This window comes from Bos indicus x Bos taurus, chromosome 4 (assembly GCF_003369695.1).
Source record: "Bos indicus x Bos taurus breed Angus x Brahman F1 hybrid chromosome 4, Bos_hybrid_MaternalHap_v2.0, whole genome shotgun sequence".
NCBI classification, from domain to species: domain Eukaryota; kingdom Metazoa; phylum Chordata; class Mammalia; order Artiodactyla; family Bovidae; genus Bos; species Bos indicus x Bos taurus.
In genome coordinates this window covers 100,630,764-100,658,705 of record NC_040079.1, presented here as the reverse complement: position 1 = coordinate 100,658,705, position 27,942 = coordinate 100,630,764, and the positions used below count along the sequence as shown (strand labels likewise).

The following is a 27,942-nucleotide window of genomic DNA, read 5'->3' as shown; positions in this document are numbered from 1 at the left end:
TCAGCTTTATTCTAATCTTACTTTCTCCTTGATATAGAAACATGTAAAAAGTATTAATACTGCTCAGATTCTAACATTTTAACATTGTTTTTAAAAAATAGCTAACCTGTATTTGAATAAACGTGGCATTTGAAACTGCTGAAGGACTGAAATCCAATTGTATATACCCTCCTCATATTTTTATGGATTTAAAAGTTCATCTTAAAAAATATATTATCTAAGTGTATGCAAAGCACTATTCCACATTCATGGAGACACACACACTGCTCTGTCTTCTCAGAAACAAAAACTGACCTATTTATTTGGACTGAGGGCCCAGCATCAGGGATTTGCAGGCAGAGGGTTTGGGAGGGCTCCCTGTTCCCGCTCGGCATTACTCGCCTCCTCTCGGCTCTCCCACGGCTTTGCGTTCGTCTTCTTTCGGCTCCTCCTCTCGGAGACACAGCCGAGGCGACTCGCGCGCACGCGCTCTCAGCTTCTGCTGCTCTTAGGGCCGCTCTCTAGCTCTTGTTTTTACTTCCTTCTCTTCAGAGCTGTATCCGGGTCGTTGTTTTCTCTATTGTCTTAGGCTACCGGCCTCGGACTGTGCAGATTCTGGGTCTTTTGTTGCTTTTGTTTGCGAGATAATAAAGTTTTTCTTTCCTTTATTTTTTTATCTAAGCGTTTTAACGGGGTAAATTAACTCAGGGCTGCCGGGTTGGCCGAGCTGCCTGGGCCGAAGGGCGCCTTTGGCCGGGGAGCGCCAAAGGAAGGCGCCCGAGCGGCCGGGGTCTGTTCTGCTAGGACCGGGGGGCCGGGGGGCGGGAGGGGAGCGGCGGGGCTGCACCTGGGGCGCCCCGGGCAGGTCCGCGGCGCCGCCCATTTTTAATAGCATCTTTTGGACTTATTTCCTTGGTCTCAGTCCTCGACCTCGGCGCTGCCTGTGCTATCGCAGCCTCTCCCTAGGTCTCCTCCAAACGACCACCTCGGATTCCTTAGTAAGTGTGTCGGAGGCGTCCGCGGGGAGACAGGTCCATTTCAGCCCTTCAAGAAGTCGGGGCCGGCGGGGGCAGGGCTGGGGTGGGAGAATCCTGTGGGAAGATGTACCCTCCGCGGACGCTCCCCCTCCACGATCCGTCGGAATGGACATAGCTTTTTATATTCCCTGGGCTTTGAATTTTTTATTGATTGTTAACGATGTCTTAGTGAGGGATTAGAGAGAGCAAGTCTCCGAAGCAAGATGTTCAAGAAGGCCTGTTTTGATTTTGGTCGCCCTGGGCTCGTACTTGCTGGGCCTTGCGGCTGAACCTGCCCATGGAGCTGGCCGGCCAGCCCCAATATTCCCACCCCAACCTTCCACCACACCATTTGCTAAGAACTGAATTAAGACAAAGATTTGCACCACCTGCAGGAGGTCATCTGTACCTTCTTTCAGCGCCACATTTCTCCCTCGCGCTTGGTGTGATTATGAATGACAATGTAATGTTTTTCTTTTAACAGTGGATCGCAGCTCCAAGAGGAGGCAGGTGAAGCCTTTGGCAGCTTCTCTGCTAGAAGCTCTCGATTATGATAGTTCAGATGACAGTGATTTTAAAGTTGGAGATGCTTCAGGTAAATGTTTATTTCTTGCTTCCCTTTTCCCAGCTCTTTGGAGTTGGGCTGATTTTCAGACGTTGCTTAAAAAAAATGGATTTTAATTAAAATGTCAATATAAAGTTAAAGCACATAAACTTTATTTTGTCGATTTGATTTCCTACATTTCCCTTAGAGCGTGTCACTGGATAATACTATCACTACTTCTGTTTTTGTTGCTATTTATCAGATAACTGTCAGAGAAGGATTTTCTTCAAAGATGCAGTAATATTGTAAATCACCTATACCTCAATAAAGGCTTCCATGATAGCTCAGTTGGTAAAGAATCCGCCTGCAAAGCAGGAGACCCCGATTCCATTCCTGGGTGGGGAAGATCCGCTGCAGAAGAGACAGGCTACCCACTCCAGTATCCTTGGGCTTCCCTTGTGGCTCAGCTGGTAAAGAATCTGCCTGCAATGTGGGAGACCTGGGTTGGATCCCTGGGCTGGGAAGATCTACTGGAGAAGGGAAAGGCTACCCACTCCAGTGTTCTGGCCTAGAGAATTCCATAGGCTGTATAGTCCATGGGGTCACAAAGAGTGGACAGGACTGAGCAACTTTCACTTTCATACCTCAGTAAACACCAAACAAAAAGACACAATGGAAAACAAAAAGACACAAGATACAGAAGTGTTTTCTCTGTTGTTTACTTAAAGATACATTTACGTTTCTTTGATGGACAGAATAGGGAAAAATCTAGAGGTAATCTTAAAGTAGAGTACCGTTCTGAGAGTAATAGGAGCCTTGAACCACCCAGGAAGATTTTGTCTTTTCAGATTGTTCGGCACCCTCTGAAAGGAGTTTTGCTTTTTGTCTATTAACTCCCTTACCAGCGCAAAATTGACAAAAGTAAAAAGTTGTACTTTGGTAGGTGCTGGACCTTGTGGATTGGGCCTTTAAAAATCTGAGCTACAAAGCATGAATGCTTGCTCATTTTATTTTGTGATTTTAAAAATAAACTTTTAATAAAAGTCCAACGGTAATATACACAACTGAAATCATATAGTAACATTGTACACAATTGAAAAATGGAAACGTATGTTTTTCTTTTTATCTTTTGTTCATTGTAATTCAACAGACATACCTACATAAAAAGTTTTCATTGCAGGAATCTGAGAAATACAAATTATGTTTAAATATTTTATATGAAAAATACAAGTACACATGAACAATAAAAATTACTTAATTATACCCCTTTTGACAGAAATTTAAATCAAGTAACAAATTAAAGCCCTTTTGATTTTATCCTTTTAACAGTTTTAAATTATTCTTCTAGAGAATTTTCAGTGCTTAGTCCTATTTCTCTCCTGATTTTTTTTTCTGCCAGATGTGGTAGGAAGGGATGAAATTTGGTTGTATTGTATTACTATTTTACTTTTAATAGCATCAACAGGCACAGTTTGCATTGTGATTTACCAACGACTTTTTGTTTCCATAATCTCATTTAATTTTTACAATAACTTTGGAAGAGATACTATTTTACAGATAACAGGGACACTGAGTTTAAAGAATTTGCATGAAGCCACTTAGCCTAAATGGATCTAATCCAGTTCTTAGGATTCTCAGCATTTTTAATGCTTTCACTGCTTAGGCCCTGAAAGTAAATAAATGTAGTCTTAAATTGAAACTACTGTACTTACTTATCAAGGTGACTAATTGAGATTACTCCCAGCAATCAAAAATTGTAAAGTGTATGTTGTTTAATTTTTTTGCCCCTTTATTTCTCAGCTCTTTCATCTCTCACTTGGTTTACTGTTGTTTGGTATTTCCAAAGGGGAAAAAAAGAAAGGGAAAGAAGTAAAATCTAAACCTATGTCAGTGCTCTTGTTGAAAACTGTGCAGAAAGGAATATTCATTGCTAGAATGCAACTTTGGTTTGTCATGTTGAGATTGTAAACTGACAAAAATGGTTGGGTCTTACAAATTATGACTTACTAGAATACCGTTAGGGAAAAACTCCAAAGCTTAATTTCTTTTACGTATTCCATAATTAGTTTTATGACAGTAAATTCTGACTTTGCATATAATTTTTCTCATTTTATTTATTGAGATGTAGCACTTCTCTTTACAAGGGTAAAAATAATCTAATGATACAAATTGCTTTCTCAAAATAACTCTTGGTATCAAGCTAAATAGAGAACCCCTCACCTTGTTAAATTTTAATCATGGTTGATGTGAATTATCTGTTATTTGTGAAAGTGGTAGAATGAGTTTTGTTAGGATGATAATTTTTTTAGTCTTCTGAAACACTTAAAAATATATACTTTCAGTTGTCTAGTCTGCTATACTTGTAATTTCCTTCCTGGGCCCCAAAGGTCACAAATTTATTTGTGCAGCTCTTGTTGTCATAACTGAGAGTTTAGTAGAAAATGATTTTTTTTTTAAATGGGTAATAGTAGAAATTGAATTGTATTTTCCAGTCTTGGTTAAGGTGTATTGTCTCCCATTGCTGACATACTGGCTTATCTAGACTACCAGTGCTTCCTGTTTGAATCCTTTCTCTTCTCTTTGTAAGATAGTTGGACTCTTAAAGACATTTGAGTTATCACTGTTTTTCAAACATGTTGAAGTTGTGGAATCCCAACCTACTTAGTAATAGGTGATTAAACTGGAAGTGGAAAAATAGTAACTGAATAGTAATAATCTTTAATAATAGTCTTTCTGATCATAGCTTCTTTCAAAGCAGTCTTTAGAAATCACTAACTCTGGACTTCCTTGGTGGTCCAGTGGTGAAGACTCTGCCCTTTCAATGCAGGGGTTGCTGTTTCAGTCTTTGATTGGGGAACTAAGATCCCATATGTTTCGTGGCCAAAAAAAGACCCCCACAAACTTGTTAAAAGTAACTAACTCAATGAACTGTTGAGTTTATTGAGTTAAAGACTTAATGTTACAATGGTTAGAGTGGTGGGCCTCAGTTTTTTAATTGGATTCTATGCCTCAATTTCTTCTGGTATTGACTACAAAACTTTGTGTTTCTGTCTGGCTTTAAGAATAAATATTGAAATTTCTGAAAACTGACTACCCTTTCAGATAGACATAATTTTTATGCTTCTCAGATAAAATAGAAAAAGGTAAAATTCAGAAAAGACCTGCCAATAAACTTGGCAAGTTATTATCAACAGTTAAGTGTTACTAGCTTCTACCTTTAGAAAAGTATGAACTGAAAAGAGACCATCTTTTATTTTATCTCTGATGTAAAAGTAGGACTGAATCTATCATTTTTGATTGAGGACAATACTAAATACATGTTTAAGTTAATCCTAAAATAATATGTAAGCATATCAGATTTATGGTGGTTACCACCAGAAGAACCATATATAGAAATGTTAGCTGGTACCCTATGAAATTAATCCGCTTTATAGGACTAAAGGCAGTTGATTATTGGCAGTTTCATAGTTTGGCTTAAAGTGATTATATCTGAGACTGTGACTTAAGACTGGGGATAGGAGACATTTAAAATAGGATTGAATCTGCCTGCAGTGCAGGAGACCTGGGTTTGGTCCCTGGGTTGGGAAGATCCCCAGGAGAAGGAAATGGCAACCCACTCCAATATTCTTGCCTGGAAAATCTCATGGACAGAAGAGCCTGGTGGGCTACAATCAATGGGGTAGCAAGAGTCGGACACAACTTAGTGACTAAACTACCACATGTAACTGGAATGATGTTGAAGATAAATGCATGTACTACTTTTATTAAACAAGGTGAAATAGCAGTGCTGTGTCTCCCCAACCCTTAGCCAAAGTAAGATGGTTAACTTTAGCTCTTGAGCCATAGTTAGTTTTGTTGTTTAGTTGTTCAGTTGTGTTCGACTTTGTGACCCCATGACTGTAACCTGCCAGGCTCCTCTGCCCGTGGGATTTTCCAGGCAAGAATATTGGAGTGAGTTGCCGTTTCCTTCTCTAGGGGATCTTCCCAACCCAGGGATCAAACCCAGGGATTTGAACCTGCATCCTCTGCATTGGCAGGCAGATGCTTTACCACTGATCCACCAGGGAAGCCCATCGTTAGTTTGGTTGGTCCAAATTGCCAGAAAGCAGTTTAACCGAAAGATTGAGACTAGATTTTGCCTTGGTAGTATTTTCTGCTTAATTGACTTTGGCTAATGAGTAGATCTGGTTTTTCATTAGGTGACTGTTGTTTTGCTTAAAAGCTCTTTGCTGGATGTTATGGTGAATTCACAAAGAAATAATGAATACTGGAATAATTAAATACAAAAGCAGATAGATGTTATAAAGCATGATCTAGTTCCAGTCTTTCAAAGGAGATGGGATGACTTTAGACTGGCTTGATTTAGAACGATTCATTGAGGAGATGAGAGTTGAACTAGGAAGTGAAAGAGTCCCAACCTGAGGGAAACATTAGGTGTTAAAGAGTGTTGAGGATGGTAAATATTATTTACATATGGAGATCAGAATTTGAATAAAAGAACAGTGGAAGAGACGAGCCTGAGAAAATAGAATGAGGTCAAATTGAGGTCTTACATGTCAGTAACATGTAACAAGTAACATGTAAGTAACATGTTACTTAATCTCAGTAACATTGGCGTTTTGTTTTGGTTAATTCTTTGTTGTGGAGGCTTGCCCTTTGTATTGGAGGATATTTAGCAGCCTCTCTGGCTTCTACTAACTGCCTTCAACATCTACCCTACCTAACTACCCCAGCCCTGCCCTTTTGTGGCAACCATTATGTCTAGTCATTGCCACATGTTTTCTGTGGGACAAAATTGTACCCACTTGAGAACCACCGGTCTAGATTTACCCAGAAAATATAAAGTGACACAACTAGAACTACAGCAAGCAGTAGAAGATGAGTTGTGTTGACTGGCTTTTTAAAAAGAGATATACTAGATTAGCTTACAGTGTCCCCAGGATGGTAACTGAATGACTACTAGACTGGTGATGTGTCTGTTATCTGTTGTATATGTGTATAATCCTAATTATTGTTACATCAGCTCAATAAACAGAATAGTTAAATAATTAAGATTGATGAGCAAAGATGATTCTTTATATTGCAAAGCTACCATAAAACTGAATCAAATCATTCTGATTTAATTACTTAATATTTATTAACTGATTCTATTATTTACTATTTATCATGGGGAAAACTTAAGCATTGAATATTGTGAAGGGATTCTTTAAGGTTGATTTCTAATTTCTTTATCTGTAAAACATTTAACTGTCTGTTAGTGGAAATAACTGTTGCTTGGAGAGGTTTTGATATATTGTATTTGAGAAAGGTTACCATTAATTTAGGGCTTCCCTGGTGGCTCAGAGGTTAAAGTGTCTGCCTGCAATGCAGGAGACCTGGGTTTGATCCCTGGGTCGGGAAGATCCCCTTGAGAAGGCAATGGCAACCTACTCCAGTATTCTTGCCTGGAGAATCCCATGGACGGAGGAGCCTGGTGGGCTACAGTCCACAGGGTCTCAAAAGAGTCGGACACGACTGAGCGACTTCACTTCACTTCACCTCACCATTAATTTAACTGACTAGGAGATAGGGATTTCAATTTTAAAGATTTTTTTTCTAATTAAAATTTTTTTATTGTAGAATTAGAATTAATTCTATTCTTATGTTCACAATAGCTGTATTTGAGATATCTGGTTTATTTCTCTAGTCAATTATTGCTTTTTTCTTTTTTTTTTAATGGTTGTAAGAGTGATGGACTTGGAACATTGTTTGAATTTGTAGGAATAGGAAATTTTTCATTGCAGTCTATAAAATACAATTATAGATAGCCCAGGACTCTGATTTTTCTTGTCATTATTACTAAGTAATGCCTGTGACTAAACATTGTTTGTCTCCATCCCCCAAGTGCATATGTACCAAAAAGAAGTTACGACTAATCAGTTGAGTTATTTTTCAGAAATCAGAGAAAAGTAAAATTTGAAAATTCCTGATCCTCTGCAGTTGGAGTATGGCTAATGTGTCATATTTGGAGAATGGAGGGTTGGGTAAGCTACTAGGATTGAAATTTGTGGGAAAATCTCAGATTCTTCTAATAATGTTACCAAATGTAAAACATTTAATTAATCTATTTAAGATTCTGCTTTCTATTCAGGCATGATAAGAAAACAAAAACAGATTCAAAGAGTACTTTTAAAAAGAATTTATTGGCATTGGCAAAAACAACCAAAACAAAATTGCAGAAATTCTTGACATTTTGAAAAATTTCCAAGTAATGTTTACCACAGTTGGATTGGTCTTGGTTTTGATCAGGAGTCCACATTTGTGCCTCACTTGATCATTTTTTTTCTATCTACTATTATGTTTTTACTGGTAAAAATTATTAGGAGTACTTTTTAATTAAGAAAAAATTCTACAAGGTTAATCCAGAAGAAAAGTACCTTTTCTCCATTTCCCAGCTCTCTTAATTATAATTAATTATATCTACTTATAATTAATTATAATTAATCTGCATTGCTTGCAGGATGTTCCAGTTTTCTTCAGTCAGTATGCACAAAGATCTGTCTTTGCCTCTGAAGCATTTGGTTAACTCTTCTTATTATTTATTATATCTTTACCTGAAAATGAGCTTCACTGGTGGCTCAGAAGGTCAAGAATCTGCCTGAAATGCAGGAGACCTGGGTTTGATCCCTGGATCAGGAAGATCTCTGAAGAAGGGAATGGCTAGTATTCTTGCTTGGAGAATCTCATGGAGAGAGGAACCTGGAGGGCTACAATCCATGGGGTCGCAGAGTTGGAAGCTACTGAGCAGCTTTCACTTTACTTTCACTTTTATCTAAAATTACCTAGGAACTATTTTTTTTTTTTTTTTTTTTTAATCAGAGGTATTTTTTCTTGGTAGTTTGAGTCTAATAGTTATGAGTGGTTTGGAAAGATGACCATTTTTTTCTTTTTTTTTTTTTCCACCATTTTTTTCTTTAATGATTTGTAGAGCTGTTGGACTTCCCCTGTTTGTAAGTGATACTGGGTCCACACTCTTCTTAAAATTTGCTTGCAAATTCAAAGATGTTTCCTATGTTTGACATAAACTTATTTGATGATAAAATCTGACTGGAACTGATAGGAGTTTATTTGTAGTGTTTACTTATCATACTTATAAATCTTCATACTTTTCACTGCAGAAAGAATGTATTTGATTATACTGTAGTACCATAGACCCCACTGGCAGTGTTAGTGTAATATATTGTGCATGCACCATGCTACGTTTGCAAAATCTGGGGGAAAAAAAATCTAAATTCTGAAACACATCTGGCTCCAAAAGTTTCAAACAAAGGATTGTTTGCTTACATTATATTACTCTTGTGGCCTTTGCAAGATTGTTCAGGTTGAGAATGCTTTTTTCACTGCGGTCCTGAATGAGATATAGGCAATGTATGATAATCCTGAGATTGACAGTACTTTTACAGGCTCCATCAGCATCGATTAAATGTTAGTCTGTGTTTTTTATGTGATTTAACTTTCAGGATTTTTCTTCATCAGCTGTTTGTAAAGGATTTCTGAGATATTTTAGAAACCAGATACTAATAACAGACAACTTTCTTTACTTTGAATGGCCAGGTAACTATAGAGGCTAATGCTGGTTGAGTTAACAGAAATTAAAATGGTGCGAAAATATGCATTTTTTCGATGATTTTATGATTACCCTTTTCTTGGTTATAGGTACAAAATATTCATCACCCCACAGATTTTACTATTGATGTTGGCTACAACCTGATTATTGACTGGTTTGTTTCCTACTTCTTCCTGCTCTCCTTCCACAAATATTTTAGATTCTTATTTATTTGATTATATGAAAAGAGGCTTGGAATGCTACTGAATAGTGTTGGTCTAACCGGGTGTGGACTGCCCTAGGCAGGAATGGATAGCACTTGCTAGGAAGCTTGTGGTCCTGCATGAACTCTTAATATCCTCAGCCTATCTTTTTAGTGACAACTGTGCTTGCTGTTGTCTAAGACGGATTAGTTTTTTTAAAATGCACTAATTTCTTTCAATCTAGGGGCTCTAGTAGTTAATGCCTAGAACCTTAGGAAAGTCAGGTGACTCTTTTGTTGATATGAACAGTATCCTAATAAACAAAAAAATTGATAACTTAAATCTTGCAACCTCCATTTTCTGTGCCATTGCTATTGTCTGTTTTTCCCTTGTGTATCTGGTGCTCCTAAATTTGATTGATAGATTAGAGATGTGGTACAAGTTGACGGTCATAAATACCTGGGTTCACTTTTGCTAGGTCAAGAGTGAGATAAATGAAACAGGTTTTTTTTTTTTTTTTTCTGGGTCAGATTTTTCTTGCTCTGAATGTGACTCCATCCTTGCCAGTCAGTGTAATTTATGAAAGAAAGATGTAAGAGAAGAAGAATGTAATCTGTATTATAAAGTTAAAATCAAGTGCTCAATTTAAAAAAAACACATTTACTTTTAGAAAAAAAAAAAATGCCTTTAAAGTACCAAGTATAGTGTGACATATGACACAAAATAGTGGTCCTCGTTTTAAAGCATGTTTTAATTTAGAGATACATATATTCATCTTCATTGGTGCTATACTAAACTAGAATCATTATATCAACTTCATTGATTTATTATTTAATCAGGTTGGGAATGTCTACCATTCTTTGACTTAAATTTGTTTATATTGTTTTGCGAGTTATTCACAAATTTTGGTGGTTTCATTTGTGTCAGCGTTGTGTGTGTGTGTGTGTATGTATATACATATGTGTGGTTTTTTTTCTCATATTTTCAACAGATTCTGAAGGGAGTGGTAATGGAAGTGAAGATCCTTCAAAGGACAGTGGAGAAGGTTCCTGTAGTGATTCTGAAGAAAATATTTTAGAGGAAGAACTGAATGAAGACGTTAAAGTAAAAGAAGAACAACTTAAAAATTCTGCAGAGGAAGAAGTACTGTCATCAGAAAAACAGTTAATTAAGGTGGAAAAGAAAGAGGAAGAAGAGAATGGAGAAAGACCTAGGAAGAAAAAGGAAAAAGAGAAGGAGAGAGAGAAAGAGAAAGAGAAGGAGAGAGAGAAGGAGAAAGAGAAAGCAACAGTATCTGATAACGTGGCTGCTGCTGCCTCCACCACGCCAGCCACAAGCCCTCCTGCTGCTCACACGTGTCCTTCAGGCCCCGCGGCCACAGCTGCAGAGGAGCAGGTCAGCGAGCCAAAAAAGTGGAACCTTCGTCGGAACCGACCACTTTTGGATTTCGTATCCATGGAAGAGCTGAATGACATGGATGACTATGACAGTGAAGATGACAATGATTGGCGACCCACTGTAGTAAAAAGAAAGGGACGATCTGCATCTCAGAAGGAAGGAAGTGACGGGGACAACGAGGACGATGAAGATGAGGGAAGCGGGAGTGATGAGGACGAGAACGATGAAGGCAATGATGAAGAGCATAGCAGTCCTGCCAGTGAAGGGGGCTGCAAGAAGAAGAAGAGTAAAGTTCTTAGCAGAAACAGTGCTGATGATGAGGAACTGACCAATGATAGCCTGACACTATCTCAGAGCAAGAGTAATGAGGTAGATCAACCCAATTTTTATGATATCTGTCTGTCTGGGGAAAAGGGAATTCTTCTCTAAACCGTTCTACCCATTATATTAAGTGGCTTCCTTGAAAGCCTGTTCTTAGCTATGGGAGTGAATGAGCACCCTAACTGTAACATTTATTCATTTGGTCAGCCCACTTTTATTGAGTATCTCCTATTTGTCACCGTCCTCAAGGAGCTCATAATCACCGTTCTCAAGGAGCTCAGTCTATACTTAAAGAAATATTTTTATGTCCATACCCTTGGGAAATGGTAGAGTTTTTTTGGACTGCTAAATGGTTCTGAGTGGGTTATGAAAACAAAGATCACCTTCCTTTCAACTTAGTTGTATCCATATCTGCGTAAAAATGTAGAGTACTTCTAAGAGTACTTTCAAGTAGAGCAACAAAGAATTGAATTGTCTCAGGCTTTTAGAGATTCATTTTAAAGGTAATTCCTTTTTCAGTTGTAGCACCCACCTGAATAGTCACCAGATCATTGCTTTAAGTGTGTGGAAGTAAATACAAATTATATATTTACATATGTTTAGCGAATAAGGTCTCTCTACAAAGAAATGAAAACAAACATTCTATGCTAAAACAAACATTACTATCATAAAACTACAATTATGACTCAGTTCTTCCACTTGAAGTTCTACTACTGAAAGTTAGGTTTATCCATTGGGCCCAAGATGCAACATTCAAGACTCTTCAAACACATTTGTATCTCGTTGTCTGTGTGTTTATGTATATGTTTTTCTTCAAAAGAAAGACTGAATTATTGTCTTACATGTAGATGTACCTGTTACATCACATGAAAGAACTATAATGATTGTCTGTCATTCCATTAATATGTTGATGGTCATGAAAATTCACTTCTTTAACAAGCACTTAGTTTTTGTTTTTTCATGTTATTGAAGTAGATTAAACTGGTAGAAAGATTTTCCTTTTGTGCTTTATTTGTTCTTTTACATTTCTTCTGTTTACAACTTTTACATAACAGTGATTTTCTATTTTAAGTTTCATTTGAAAATTTGATGTTTAACCAAAATAATATGTAGCAGATTAGGAGGTGTTAAATGTCAGCAGAGATGAAGCAGTAGTTGATGTTTTAGATTATAACATTGGTTAACTTCTAGGTTGCCCATTTTCCTAAGAATAATGTTGCCTGGTTCCAGTGCTTTCCTAATTCCTATCTTTAGGTAAAGGAAAATCGTCATTTGGAATATAGTATACTATTCATAATGATGTAGCAAGACAGTCTGTATTTCCAGTTTAAGGAAACAGAAGTATGGAAAATCCAGTTGTTCGTAATTGATTTAAGCATGTATCCAATTTATTTTATAGCACTTTATGCTAATCTGTATCTCCTGACTAAGTTTACCTTTGGCAGTATCACTTTCTTCATTTTTCTTAGCATAACAATCACACAAGAGGCTGGCTAGTGATAGGGGCAGTATAAATTGGATTTATGCTAAGGTGTGAGGGAATGTCTAGAAATTTGCCATGTAAAATCTATGTAAATTATTCAGTTGTTAATAATCTGTACTACATAACAAATTGCTTGAGAGATTGTAGACTATATTTTTTGATACATGTAAAGGTGACGTGCTGTTTAATTTTTTTCTACTAAACAGAAGAGATTTTGGTAAATAATGGGGCTTTATTTAGGTTAACAGTCCCTAAGGAATGAGATTCCAGAGCATTTCTTGGATAAGTGCTTTGATAAAGTTGTAAAGAAAGTTCTTATAGTAACTAAATTAATCTTTTGTGTTAATTTATGTTAATTTTCCTTTTGCTCCACTCTGTATAGAAATGTAGGAGAACTTATGGAAGATTAATTTTCCCTCAATAATATTCTACCTGAAAGCTTGATAACTGTTTTTTTCCAAGACTTTTTCAAACTCCTCAATTATTTTTGATGATTCTGGTTCTACATAAATGTCATTCAAATTAATGTTAAATTTTAATAGAAAACTAATAAATTCAGTTTATTATATATTTTTAAATTTCCTATTTGTATAATCTTGATTTTGTAAAAAGATGACCAAAAATAATCCTTGTTGTCTGACCAGTGTTTGAATTTTAATCTTCCTGGTTAATTTAGGTAGTGATACCTTGCCAAGTATTCATTAGTTAATACCTATATATCTGTATAGGTATTATACTTATATATTTGAAGTTTTATTTTTCTATGCTTTTACTTTGTTTCAAATACTACTTTGTAGTAGAGATAGCTGAAAATATAGTTTTAGAATACATAATAGAATTGTATTTAGCCTATAAGCAGGCAGATTTTTTTTTCCCTTGGCTTCTGTCAGGTGCTTTTTTTAGGGCTGTGATATTGGGTATTATGTAAATGATGCCAGGAACTTTTATAATTTTGAAAATGTTTAGGGGAATTTGACATTCTTTTTGGAGGCATTTTATAATTATTTGGCTCTTAATGGTCTTACCATGTGTATGCTGTAGGCCTTGAAATGCTCTAGAGCAGTGATTCTCAAGCTTTTTGGTTCAGGATACTCTTAAAAATTGAGGACCATAATTATTATTTACATAAGTTATATCTTTTGATATTTCCATTTGCAATTAAAACTCAGAAAGTTTAAAAAACGAAATGTATAGAAGCATAGAAGTTGTTGGATTGGTGACACCATCCCATGTCATGTAACTTCTGGAAATCTTCATCATATACCCATGAGAGAGAGTGAAAAGGCAAATATCCATTGTATTTACCTTTTAGAACCCTTGAAAGAGAGTTCCCTAGAGCACAATTTTAGAACTACTGTTCAAGAATTGGGCATTTAATAACCTGCATTTTCTTCACGTGGGCATATCTTAGTCAGTGGCATTATGGCATTTTTGTGAATTTAAGTGCAATCTGAACAGGACTCTTGGAATATGGTTGCATGTCTTTTTCATCATTTTATTTTGAAGTTTCTGAGATTCACTAAGGTTTTACCTTTTAGTTTTCTGAAGTAAGTTTTTTTGGGGGAGGGCTGTATAGTATTTTCAGATAATGGTTCCCGGACTTTGAAACAGGCACTTTGGGTGAGAGTTAATATACGATAGAACATCATCTTAGTAGAAATTTTCAGGTGGAAGTTTTTTTTTTTTTTTTCCTGGTAAAAGGGTCTGTTATGTTAAATGGATTAGATGTCTTGCCCTGTGAAGAAATAGCAGTTGTCATCTGAATTTTCCTAATTTTCCCTATTTTTGTCTCTTTGTATTTAATTTTTAGTAAGAAAGAGTCTGCAGTGATGGGTATCAACCAAAATTGCCAGTTAGTTTTGTTTTCTCTGCCTCTAAATGATAATATGTGTAGAGAGAAAATGGAATAGAGATACAATTAAGACATGTACTGTTTTTCTGAGCAAAATGGACAAACAGGAAAATAATAGAATTAGAGCCACCTATTGATGCTCCTTTTTCTGATCCATAGACATTTACTTATTTCCCACATGGGTAAATCTTTTTTTCAAGGGCTAATTAGTTGTTGTAATTCCACGGGAGAAATACAGGCAGAGTGCATTAACATGAGTAGCTTCTCAGTCATCAGACTCTGGTCATTTGCTCACTGTTTTTTTGATCTGTTACTTTTTTAATCTGGATGTGGTATTCTTAAAAAAAATGGATTTACCATAGGAAAATATTTAAACTAGCAGTGCTTATTGAGATTTATAACTTTCCTTTTGGGATTCCAAGGAAGATTCCCAGTGTAGTAAATGGTCAGCTCATATTTCTCTTTTTGGACCATCTTCAAAGTACAGAAGAAAGGAGAATGGGAATGATCTTTTATTGAATACCTAGTACGTATCAGGAACATTTTTGTCATATGTTTTCTTGTTAATTCTTACAAGAACCTGATGAGGTAGGTATTATTTTTGTCATCCCACTTTACAGATGAGAAAGGTTCAGCTTTGAAGTTTTGGGATGAAAATCTGGGCAGATTTTTGTTTTGATCACTGTACTAAAGTACTTTAAAACATGAGTTTTCTTTTTAGGAAATTTTAACCTTATTTGCTAGCCACGTGCAACACCCCACACTACTTTGGTTTTATAACGAAAGGAGTGAAGTATAGAATTTTACAGTGCTAGAATTCTCAAGAGAAATGACACTGCCTCCTTGTTAACTTTTGCATTATTTACTGATTTTTTATCTAGGTCAGCTGCAAGTTTAGATTAATTACACAGAAAATATCTTGAAAGAATGTTATTAATTGTGACAGTCATGTCATTCAGATGTTATTTACAAATTGCTGTGGAAATTACTCTAAATGTTACCTGTGGATATTGGTCAGTTTAAAAGAATATAGAAACATAAAAATGTTAACATGAAATAATATATTTAATGAATGTGTGATATGGAACAATTAATTTTGTTTCCGAATATGGTTAGTTTCTTAAATGAAAATGTATAGACTCAGATGTCATCGTTTATTACATGTAATGCTAAGCCCAGTGCATTAAATGGCAGACATCATTATCTTGTTAATTTGCATTTAAAGTTGAAATTCATAGTGCAGAAGGTTTAAATTAAATGGAGCACCCTCTTCCTTTTTTTTATTCCTGAATGCATTTTCCTGTCTCCTTTTATATTGCAGTTAACTAGGTGTTCACTAGGTGTTTCTTGACAAAAGGCTAATAGAGAGTCTGACTCTTCTGGCAGTCAGTCTGGATTCTTTTTTAGATGATTTTCTGTGCCTGTATACACCAGTTTCCAATGCAGACTTTCGTGGGTCTATCATCCAGCAGTTTGATGACTCTGGAAATTCTAGATTCCCCAGCACTAAAGGAATTTATTTAGTCTGTAACTATGCCATCACATAATATTTGCCTATATGTTATCTTGAATTGATTTTTTTTAATTGTTTAATATGTGTATGTCTTGTCTCCCCTAGATAGGATTATAAGCTTGCTAAGTGTGGGAACCATTCTTACATTTTTAATACTCATATAAAATTAGTGATTACTTGTGGATTAATTTTACCTTTTTCCAAGTTTCAGGGGTCAGGCTATATCCAGCATGGCAAAGCAGATGAAGAGTTGGTTATAAGCTTGGTTTTATATTTACTTGAGAAGAGAGAATATGAAACTTGGAGAGAAGTGAAAAATTAGAGAGAGGGTTCTTATAGGGTCCTTTAACAAAGAGATATACTTCTCAAATGTGGTGTACTTGGGAATGACTAAAGTAATGGAGTATGCAGCATAATTTTGGAAATGTACTAAATGATTTAAGGTGAGAATTTTATTAAACTTACCTTTTAAATATGTGATTTTCTGATATTTTATTATTAGGACTCGCTGATTCTTGAGAAGAGTCAAAACTGGAGTTCTCAAAAAATGGACCATATTCTGATTTGCTGTGTTTGTCTTGGAGATAATAGTGAGGATGCTGATGAAATAATTCAGTGTGACAATTGTGGCATTACAGTTCATGAAGGTAATGTTGCTTTGTTTCCTTTTAGAAATGACTGGTTGACACTGCATTTGTATAAGTAATATCAGCTATTTTACATATGTACTATGCTAATTTTTCTATAATATTTTATGATATTTAACCTGAAATAAGACATACTGAATTTTCAAATTATGATGGGTATTATTTTTTCAGATTAGGTTCATTTAAAATGTGTTTTAAAATAATCAGAGTAGATTATTACTGTATATAAATCATGATTTCTTTGAAGGTCAGTATTATGATATTTTCTTTCATGGCATTATTTCTAGTTTTTAACTGAAATTTAGGTATAGGAAAAAATCTAGTATGTTCGTTCAGTAGAGTGCATTTTTGAAAAAGGTACAGTAGAGTCTAGTGGTATAGTTTCTTCTTACATAGTTATAATTTTTAAGTTGAAAGGGGAATTTGTAGAGATCATCTTTTAGAATCTGAAATAGGATCCATTGTAATACATTGAAAGTATTTTTCCTGATTATGAATTTTGAACCTTTTTAATGTAATTTTTGTTGTATTTTATTTAAAATTTTTTATTTTGACCTAATTTCTGACTTGTGAATTTGTATGCTTTTCACTAAGATTTGCCAGATGGTGATATCTTGCTATGTATGTTTTTTCTCTCATATAAAAATTTTTCCCTCACCTCTCTGAGAGTAAACTGTAGACAAAATGTTCAGCTCTACCTCAAGTACCTTATTATGTATTTCTTAAGAACAAAGATCAAGGACATTCATTCTCTTACAAAGTCACATAATTATCAAAGTCAGGAAATCACCATTGGTAGAAAACTGTTATCTAGTCTATGACAATATCCACATTTTGCCACTCATCCCAATGATATTGATTCTAGCAAAATAAAATCCAGGATTATGAGTTGCATTCAGTTGTCATATCTATTTAGTTTCCTTTAATCTAGAACATATTTTGAGTCTTTGTGTTTCTTGCCTTTGACATTTTTGAAGAATACAGGCCAGTTCTTTGATAGGATGTCCTCAGTATTGGGATTTTCTTGTTTTCTCCTGATTAGGTTCAGGTGCTAATCTGATGCTTTTGGCAGAAGTACCTCAGAAGTTATCTTGTGCTCTCAATGTATTATATTAGGAAGCATGTAATGTTTATTTGTCCAGTTACTGATGATGTTATTTTGATCACTTGGTTGAGGAGGGTGTCTTCCCTCTGTAGTAAAGTTTTTTTTTTTTTTTCCCTGTCAGTTAATTTTTTCTTACCAGAGTCATGACTACTACAAAACAGTGTTTCTGTGGCCTTGCCCTTACCTGCCTTTCTGGTATTGCCACCTCCTCCCAAATAGTTTTGGGTGTCTGGTGAGACTTCTGAGACTTATGGGGCTTGGACTTCTTTAACCAGTCCTCTTGCCTTCATATGAAGCTCCCCGCCCTTGCCGCTAAGACTCACTGTGGGAATGTCTCCTGTTGCTGTAATTTATTCTTTTTTTTTTTTTTTCAGTAGTGTTTGTTTAGAATTTTCTGAGTGCTAGGCATTCTGTAGGTTTCAGGCATGTAAAATAAACAATATAGACAGTGCTGACCTTATGGAGCTTAATGTATAGTAAGAGACAGGAATGAAAATATAATACAGTAGTATATATCAGGTGGTGGTCTGGACTGTGGGGAAAAATAAAGCGGGAAAAGGAATATTAGGAATGCTATGAATGGGGGTTGTTGAGTGGGCAGGTGGAAGTTTCTATTTATAAAAGCTTATAAGGAAAACCCTCTTTGATAAGGTGATCTCTGAGCAGTGACCTGAAGCATGTGAGTAAGCAAGCCATGTGAGTATCTGGGGAAAGAGCACTCCAGAATGAGGGAGTAGTGAGTGTAAAGATGTTGAAATAGGAACGTGTCTGGAGTGTTTGTATGATGACGTGGAGGTTAGTGTGGCTAGAACTAAGGGAGTGAGCTGCTTAGTGGTAGAGGCAGAGAGAGGGGCAAACCAGATGGAGCCTTGTAGATCATAGATTTCAGATTATACTGAGATGAATATGGGAAGGCCCAGGTGAACTTTAAGCAGAGAATCAGTATGATATGATTTATGTTTTGGAAGAATCACTGCTGGGTTGAGAGCAGACTGAAGTGTGTCTAAAGTGGGAATCAGGGAGACCATTTTGGAGACCATAGCAGTGATCCAAGAGAGAAATAGGTTTACAGGTAGATAGTAAAAGTTTGGTTTTAAACTTTTAGAGTTGAGGTAAGATATAGGGGCTGGTGAGATAATTTTAGGACTGATCAGCCTGCAGATGTTATTTAAAACTGGGAGCCTAAATGTGCTTTCTAGGAAATAGCATAGTGCTTTGAGCACTTCAAGAGCAGTTGAGGAGCAGAGGGCCAGTGAGATTGGAGAAGAGCCTTGAGTAGTGACCAGGAGTAATGAAAAGTTTTCAGAATAGATTGTAATTGTCAAATACTGTTTTTAGAGTAAGATGAAACCTGTCTTATGGGAAATGACCCTAATGCAGAAAAACTCCAAGTCATTACCCGGCAATCATCCCAAAGAGTATGGGAAACAAGGCTTACAGACAAAATGCTTATGTCACATGGTTTATTAAATAAATGTAAAATACATAGAAGCAAGGGGGAAAATATGGGATTAGTTAACGTGGTATGTACTGTCAATTCTGCTACATTGTTCACATAGAACCAACCTTAGTCAAATGTAGGAGCGGACATACCAAGAATATTAATACTGGGGGCCATCTTAGAGGCTGCCTGCCACAGAGACAGAGATGCTAGTGTATGGATGGAAGGGACCAGTGGAAATGGAAAGTTAACAGTTGATGATGTCACGAAAGAAAGGGGAACGGTTGCTGGAGCAAGTCCTTTGAGTACAAGGCTATAAAGGATAGGATCCAACACAAGGGAAGAGATTTAATAGATAAAAGTTGGCATAGTAACTAGAGGGAAAAGAGAATATATGGGTACAGAGGTAGGTATGATGTTGGATGTGGTGGTTAGAACATGTGGAATTGAATGCTTATTTTCTCAGTGAAATGGGAAGCAGCCATTAGCAGAGTGTAGAGGTGGGGAGATGTTGGAGATTTGAGGAGTGAGAGGTTGGTATAAAATAGTTATTTGGGGGAATAAATGGATTAGGGAAATAACGTATGTAATATTGTGTGTGTGTGTATGCTTACATATTCACCCATGTTATATGTTGTGTGTATATAATATATGTGTGTATATATTACCAGACAGCAGTAAGGGACTACTTGAGATTGATTATAACCTTGGACCAGTCAACATGGTTGTGTGTATGAGTTCTTTTTGTTCTCCAAGAGTGGTTCAGATTTCTTGGAGAAGTTGCAGAATAGGTGAACATCGCAAGTAGCAGCTGTGCTGCCCTTGTTTGTCGTGCTGATCACCACTGCTGGTCACAGATGTGTTACCACTGCTTGTATGCATGACCGTCAGCGCTGATGTGAGATGCAGGCCTGACTAGTGCTGTTCGTGTTACTATTCATCATGCTGAGGGTACTGCCTCTACTTCATAGGCCATGGTTTTGACCATGGATGTGATATTTAAGGCTAGCACAATGGTTTTAAGAAATTGAATTGATTGTTAACATTTAAAAACTGAAGATTTTATTTTACATATTTAGGAATTTGAACTTCTCTTGAAGTTCTGACAGCAGTTGGTTTTCACTTTTATGGTAACAATCTGGAGTGGAATAGGGCTGCTGAAGCCTATAATCTTCGGTTTGCCACTCTCTTCTGTTCAATCCCTCACTCATGTTTGATAGTTGCCTGGTCCTTAGAAATGTTTGAATGTATTTGAGGGTGATGTCTTGCTGCTGGGAGTCAGTCTGCTACAGCCTTGTGGTCTCAATGTCCCGCAGCTGTGATAGTAAAGCAGCTCTTTTACTCTAGCTGCTTACTTTTGGACTCAAGTCTGCATCTCCTGGGGACTACTACCCTGTACAAATCACAATGAACTCTCCCTTCTGACCTGTTATTTATTTATTGAAGTAAAGTTGCTTTATAATATTATATTAATTTCAGATGTATAAAGTATTGATTCAGTATTTTTATAGACTATAATCCATTTAAAGTTATTACAAAATAGTGGCTATATTTAGTGGCTGAACTGTACAATGTATCCTTGTTACTTATTTATTTTATATATAGTAGCTTGTATGTCTTATTCCCCTATGCTTATCTGGCCCCTCCCACTTTTCCTCTCCCTGCTGGTAACCATGAGTTTGTTCTCTATATATTGAGTGTATTTCTGTTTTGTTATATACATTTGTTTAATTTTTTTTTAGATTTCACATATAAATGATAACATAGAGTATTTGTCTTTTTCCATCTTATTCCCGTACACGTAGTATTCTCTAGGTCCATCTACCTTGTTGCGAATAGCAGAATTTCATTCTTTTGAATGGCTGAGTAATATTCTGTTGTGCATACCAGATCTGTGTCAGTTCATCTGTTGATGTACTTTTAGGTTGCTTCCATATCTTGTCTATTGTAAATAATGCTGCTATGAACATTGGGGTGCATGTATCTTTTCTAATTTGTTTTTGTTTTCTTTGGATGTATTCTAGCAGTGGAATTGCTGGATTATATGGTAGTTCATTTTTAGTTTTTTGAGGAACATCCATACTGTTTTCCATAGTGGCCGTGCCAGTTTACCATGCCACCAGCAGCGTACAAGGATTCCCCTTTCTCCACATACTCACTAACGTTTTTAATTCTTTTTAGCTTTTAATTTTGTATACCTCAAAAACAAGGTCAGCAGCCTGTCAGAAGTAAAGTTTCAGTCCTTTACTTATTTATCTGAATAGGAGCTTTTATAGCAACTTAATTATTTTAGTTTTTAAGGTCTTTCTCACTGTGTACTTGAACTATTGCTGCATCTAAAGTAAATAAGGTTTAAAGTTAAACGGAAATGTCACTTTTACCTATTTCAGTAGTTTTTAAAAAGTTGTGCTACTCAAAAGTGTGGTCCATAGATCACAGCATTAACTGGCAGCATCCATATCACCTGGACACTTGTTAGAAAAGCATGATCAGAGGCCAAGTCCCTAACCTTCTAAATCAGAATCTGTATTATGACGGATCCCAGGGTGTTTCATGTGAACAGTAAACCATTAGCTCCATTGATAATATGAAGGAGTGGCTCAGTAAGGCTTACCAGGGTATCTACACTTTATTATTTTCAAGACTACTATTGGTTACATTTAACACCAGCTTATTCAGAAGGATCGAGGAGGGAAAACACAGCTTGCCAATAAAGCAGCCTCATGCTTTTCTCATTTGAGTCTAATTTGTAGTCGTCCCTAAAGCAAACAGTTCACATAGTGGGAGGTAACATCTCATGTGAGTACACATACAGAAACATATTTTTCAAAAAGATCAATGGTCAGTAATATGCAAACGCCCCTTGTACCCTCTATGCCTCTGTTATCACAGCTCTCCCCTCCTACCATCCAGGATACATTCATGTACCATGCACTGCATTTTGGGTCCTGTCAGTGTCTTAATCACAAGTTTCTGTCTTTTGTATCATTTATGTTGACTTGTTGAAAGATCAAAGTGTTTTTAAAATGTTGTGTAGAGTATCCCTCCGGAGAAGGTAATGGCACCCACTCCAGTACTATTGCCTGGAAAATCCCATGGATGGAGGAGCCTGGTGGGCTGCAGTCCATGGGGTCGCTACGAGTCTGACATGACTGAGCGACTTCACTTTCACTTTTCACTTTCATGCATTGGAGAAGGAAATGGCAACCCACTCCAGTGTTCTTGCCTGGAGAATCTCAGGGATGGCAGAGCCTGGTGGGCTGCGGTCTATGGGGTCACACAGAGTTGGACACGACTGAAGTGACTTAGCAGCAGCAGCAGCAGCAGAGTATCCCTCAATCTGGATTTGTTTTATTGTTTCCTTTGGATTAGATTCAGTTTAAACTTTTTTTTTTTTGGTAAGAGTGCTATGATGACATTTCACATCCAGAGCATTTAATGCCAATTTATTACATTGTTGGTGATGTGCTAAGGTAGTGTCATCCAAGCCTCTCCATTTTAAAGCTATACTTTTCTCTTTATAGTTAATGAATACCTATAGGGTAATGACCTTGAGACTTTATAATATCCTGTTGCCTAACAGCCTTATACTTAGTGGTTTTAGCATCACTGACAGAGCCAGTTATGCATGTGGCTGCAGAATGGGGATTTTCTATCATTCTTTCTACATTTATTAGGCAACTCTTGTTTTGTAAAGAACCTCTCCCTTTTTATCCTTTTTCAGTATTACTGTGGTCTCATTATCATCTATAACCTGATTACTCTGATACTTAAATTGTCCAAATTTTACCAGTGAGAGCCCCTTCTGTCAGGCTCTTAACATACACACAAGTATGCAACATGCATTTGCATGTTTGCACAGTCCCCACCTTGCAATAAATAAATAAGATAAATTCCATGAGATTCCCCTCCCATGACTTACTTTATTTTACTCATTTCTTAATCTTGAGATTCTTTTCATATGAGTTACATATGGGATATGTTACTACTTTTTAAAATGGTATATATTAATAGCTATAGAATGGATCAACCATAATGTCTTTACTTTTTTTTTGTTTCTAGTTTTCCACTGACATGTTAACAAATATGTGTGACATATATTAATGTCATAATTTGTACAGGATAGATTTCTAGAATGAATCAAAATATAAGTACATTTAAACTTTCTAACAAACTTTGCCAGATTGCCCTTCAAAAAGACTGTATTTATTAGTATTCTTCCAACAGTATACTATTTGATCACTCTGCAACATTGCATATTAGTAAGTTTTAAAAATCCTTTTGGAGACTATCTCTTAATTAAAATATGTGTTCCTCTTATTAGTATTGAAGGTTGGTAGAATATATGTGGCCAGTTTTTTTTTTTTTTTTTCCTTTTTCCTATTGCTTGCTGTACAGTTCTCATGTCATTTCTTTATTTTTTATTTTTAAAAAAAGGTATTTTATTTTTGCCTGTGCTGGGTCTTCACTGCTGTGTGCAGGTTTTTCTCTATGGTGAGTGGGGGCTACTCTTTAGTTGCAGAGTGCGAGCTTCTCATTGCTGTGTCATCTCTTCCTGCAGAGCACAGGGTCTGGGGTACAGGAGCTTCAGTAGTCGTGGTCTTGGGCTCAGCTGCCGCACTGCACATGGGGACTCCCCTGACCAGGGATTGAACCCCGTATCCTCTGCGTTGGCAGGTGGACTCTCAATCACTGGACCACCAGGGAAGCCCTCTTTGTCATTTCTTAACCTGTCATTTTTCTTATTAACTTATTGGAATTTTCTTTTTTAGTAATGTTAATCCTTTGTCTGTTATGTGTGTTACAAATAGTTTGTATCCTTGCAAATACTTTTCCACCTTGTCCTGTACATTTTAACTTTGTGGTATTTTTCACTGTTTAGAATGTTCCTTTTTTTTTTATAGAGTCACATATGTAGATCTTTCTACAAGTTCCAAAATGAATTTTTGTCTAAAAGTAATGAATCCAGAAGAAGGGAAATTTTCTAAGGCGTAATAGGAAGCTAGTCTTGCTAGGTTTTGTGTTTTTGGTTTTGATTTTTAATCAGGTGCCTAAGTGACAGACTTCCATATTGTAAATTAACCAGGTCACTTTTCCTTAAATATTTTCATGGTTAAATATGAACTTCTTAAATGTTTTATTTTATAAAAAGCTAATTGTCCATCATAATGTATTGGGTAAGTGGGTAAGTGAAAGTTGCTGTCATGTCTGACTGTTTGAGACCCCATGAACTATACAGTCCATGGAATTCTCCAGGCCAGAATACTGGAGTGGGTAGCCTTTCTCTTCTGCAGGGGATCTTCCCAACCCAGGGATCGAACCCAGCTCTCCTGCTTTGCAGGTGGATTCTTTACCAGCTGAACCACAGATGAATAGTAAATAAAAATGAGGGAAGTATAGAACAGAGAGAAGATAAAACATTTCTAACAGTCCTAATATCCAGACAACCATAGTTATTGCTTTGATGTATTTCCTTTATCTTTTTCCCTTAAAAGAAATGCTTAAATAATTATAATTTAGAGAGATCTTTAAGCTGAGATTTTGCTAAAAGATAGTTTTCCAAATGTGCTTTTTAAATGTATAACTGTCTAATTCTTTTTGGAGTACTTCATCTAAATGTAGATAAATCTCTTTTCTTTTGAGGTTGCAACTTGTCACTTAGTATAAACACCTTTGTGACAAGATCTTGTAACTGACTTGTAATAGTAGGGTACCCCTGACTGTGATGTCAGTTATCCTGATATATTGATTGCACTGTGTCTGAAGAAAAATGTCACCTGCATGTCATAGTACATGACAGAGCATTAGGTAGTATACTTGCCAACAATGTTTTAAATAAGGTCTCTAAGAGATATTCCTCCCACCCCCCCACCCCCCATTTTATTTATTTTCCAGTCTGCTATTAGCCTAGCCCTAGACTTTTTTTTTTTTCCTTAGCATACGAAAAAATGTATCCTTAGCAGTGTTCACGGAGTAGCAGATGTTCAAGTAATCACCATTTGGACTTTATGTGTCAACTGCATTTTGTCTCTTTGGTGCCTTAGGATATATTTGTGATAGGTATCATGCATATTATAAGTTCTTTTCTCATCATCAGCAATATTACTCAGTTTACTTAAAAACTTTTAGTAGGTTTTATAATCAGAGTTCTAGTGATAGGATGTTAAGTACAGAAAAAAATGTTTTAAATAGCAAATTTTGTGTTCCTGTTTTTTTTGTACTGAGAGATAGGATAAATATTAAATACTTAATGAAGGTCAGGTAACTCAGCCTCAGTGATGTGGTTGGTCAAAGTTACACAGCTAGAAAGGAGAAGACTGTAGGTCTTTTGGTCCCCAGTGACAAGTTGAATGGGGAAAGTCTCCTCTGATTTGGACTGTACATATTTCTTTTTTTTTTGGACTGTACATATTTCTTGAATAATTCAAAACAATTATAGACACATTTTATATTATTTTTCATTAAATAAGATTCACATAGGTTGTGCTACTCAGAGGTTGATATTAATTGTTGAGTCATGTCCGACTCTTTTGTGACCCCCATGGACTATAGGCCTCCAGGCTCCTCTGTGGGTTTCCAGGCAAGAACACTGGAGTGGGTTGCTATTTCCTCCTCCAGGGGATCTTCCCAACCCAGGGACTGAATATGTGCCTTCTGCACTGGCAGGTGTATTTTTTTTTTTTTTTTAACCACTGGGCCACCAGGGAAGCCTTGATCATAATTTCAAGAAATAAAACATTTCTAACAGTCCTAATATCCAGACAACCATAGTTAGTGCTTTGATGTATTTCCTTTATATTTTTCCCTTAAAAAAAAAGCTTAAATAATTATAATTTAGAGAGATTTTTAAGTTGAGATTTTGCTAAAATAATAGCAAACATGGTTTTCCTGTTTACCCATTTTAAAACATGAAAAACCTATATGAAATAGGTTTTATATATCTATAAATTTTTAATTTTCTATATATCATCATATAAAAAACCTTTTTTCCATAATCATATTGAAGGTGTACTTTTTGTATCTTTTACTCAAAATTAGATAGGTTGAAGAGAATAAACCTCATTTTATGGTAGTTTAAATTGTTGTGTATGAAAGAAAGAAAAAGATGTTAAAATGTATTTAGTCTTTAATTTAAATGGATTAGAGTGGATATAAATGTTAGAATTTCAGTCTACAGCTCAGTAGACACAACAGATATGGCAGAGAAATATGGAAAAGTGGCAAGTTGAAGACTGTAAAGGCAGTAACACAGTGTAGATCATTTTTCAAGGGCAGTGAAGCTGAAGAAGAAATACTTATCCACTTGTTCATGTTCTTTAAGCTTATGTGATACCAATGTTTAAAGGGACCCTTAGAAATCACTTCTGAGGTTTTTGTAGGTGATTTAATCATTGTTTAAAATCATTGTTTAATCAGATGTTTGTCAAATGTGTGGTGTATTCTTTAAAAATTAAAATTGAAACTTTGCTTTATTTTAAAAGAGTGAGCTGCTATGATTTACCTTGATATTGGTGAATGAGATGAGTAAAATGGATAGTCATTTGGAGGGTTTTTTAACTTGGGACTTCATGTGAATACTAATGAAAAAAATTGCCTGAAAAATATTATTTTGTAAAGAAAATAGTTTTTTTCCTTGTGGTGTTACATAACTGAGAAATCAAATTCACTATTTTTTATTATTTGGTGATTTTTCTTCAAATAAACTATTTGCTTACTGTTATTTTTACTGAAAAATGTTCTTATCTTGCTGATAATCAATAATAACTACTCCCAAGAGGAAAATTTTATTTCGTTTTCATTTTATGGTTTATCATTTTAAAAATGTATATCCAGACAGAAGTGATAAAGGTAATAATTATTACTATCCACAATTAGATGATTTAAAGAAATTAATATTTTGAATCTTTTCTTGTACATGATAGTCTAGCTCCTTTAAAATTTTTAACATTCTTCTGTATGACATTTGGATTATGTTGAGGTTCACTGTTGTAAAACCTTTGAATAACATTTGTTGTTCAGTCGCTCCATTCACGTCCAACTCTTTGTGACCCCATGGGATGCAGCACGCCAGGCTTGCCTTGTTCTTCACCAGCTCCCATAGCTTGCTCAAACTCATGTCCATTGAGTTGGTGATGCCATCCAACCATCTTATCCTCTGTCGTCCCCTTCTCCTCTAGCCTTCAATCTTTCCCAGCATCAGGGTCTTTTCCAATGAGTCTGTTCTTCCCATCAGGTGGCCAAAGTATTAGAGTTTCAGCTTCAGCATCAGTCCTTCCAATGAATATTCAGGACTGATTTCCTTTAGGATTGACTGGTTTGATCTCTTTGAGGTCCAGGAGACTCTCAAGAATCTTCTCCAACACCACAGTTCAAAAACATCAGTTCTTCAGCAGTCAGCCTTCTTTATAGTCCAACTCTCACATCCATACATGACTACTGGAAAAACCATAGCTTTGACTAGATGGACCTTTGTTGACAAAGTAATGTCTCTGCTTTTTAATATGCTGTCTAGGTTGCTCATAACTTTTTTCCCAAGGAGTAAGCGTCTTTGAATTTCATGGCTGCAGTCACCATTGCAGTGATTTTGAAGCCCAGGAAGATAAAGTCTGTGTTTCCAGTGTTTCCCCATCTATTTGCCATGAAGTGATGGGATTACATACTTATTTGTTTCACTTTGGGTATCTTTGGTGGTTGTGAGAAGACAGTTTTCATCAGGCTCCTGTTGTCTGTGGAGTGTTCAATCAGTTCCAGTAGTCACATGATCTTACATGGATGCATGGAAACTCACCTCCATGGTGAAACCTTTTGAGAGAGAATTGTTACTTACATATGTTTCTCATAGTGGTATTTTTAGT

At 36.1% G+C, this 27,942-nt stretch overlaps 1 protein-coding gene across 13 annotated transcripts in view; it reads left to right on the top strand.

Annotated features, from left to right (window-relative positions):
* Nucleotides 1-495: 495 nt before the first annotated feature.
* PHF14 (PHD finger protein 14) overlaps nt 496-27,942 on the top strand; it is a 239,355-nt gene continuing 211,908 nt past the window's right edge. For 9 of the 13 annotated variants that reach the window (XR_003510852.1, XR_003510850.1, XR_003510851.1 and 6 more), the window contains exons 1-4: nt 496-977; nt 1,480-1,590; nt 10,319-11,094; nt 16,397-16,541. Coding sequence is in view for 7 of the 13 variants with exons in the window: in XM_027540052.1 (XP_027395853.1) it covers nt 977; nt 1,480-1,590; nt 10,319-11,094; nt 16,397-16,541 (1,033 nt within the window). In the remaining 6 variants the exon portion in view is untranslated. The remainder of the gene's footprint in view (nt 978-1,479; nt 1,591-10,318; nt 11,095-16,396; nt 16,542-27,942) is intronic. The other 4 variants (XR_003510849.1, XR_003510848.1, XR_003510846.1 and 1 more) reach the window with 1 other exon arrangement.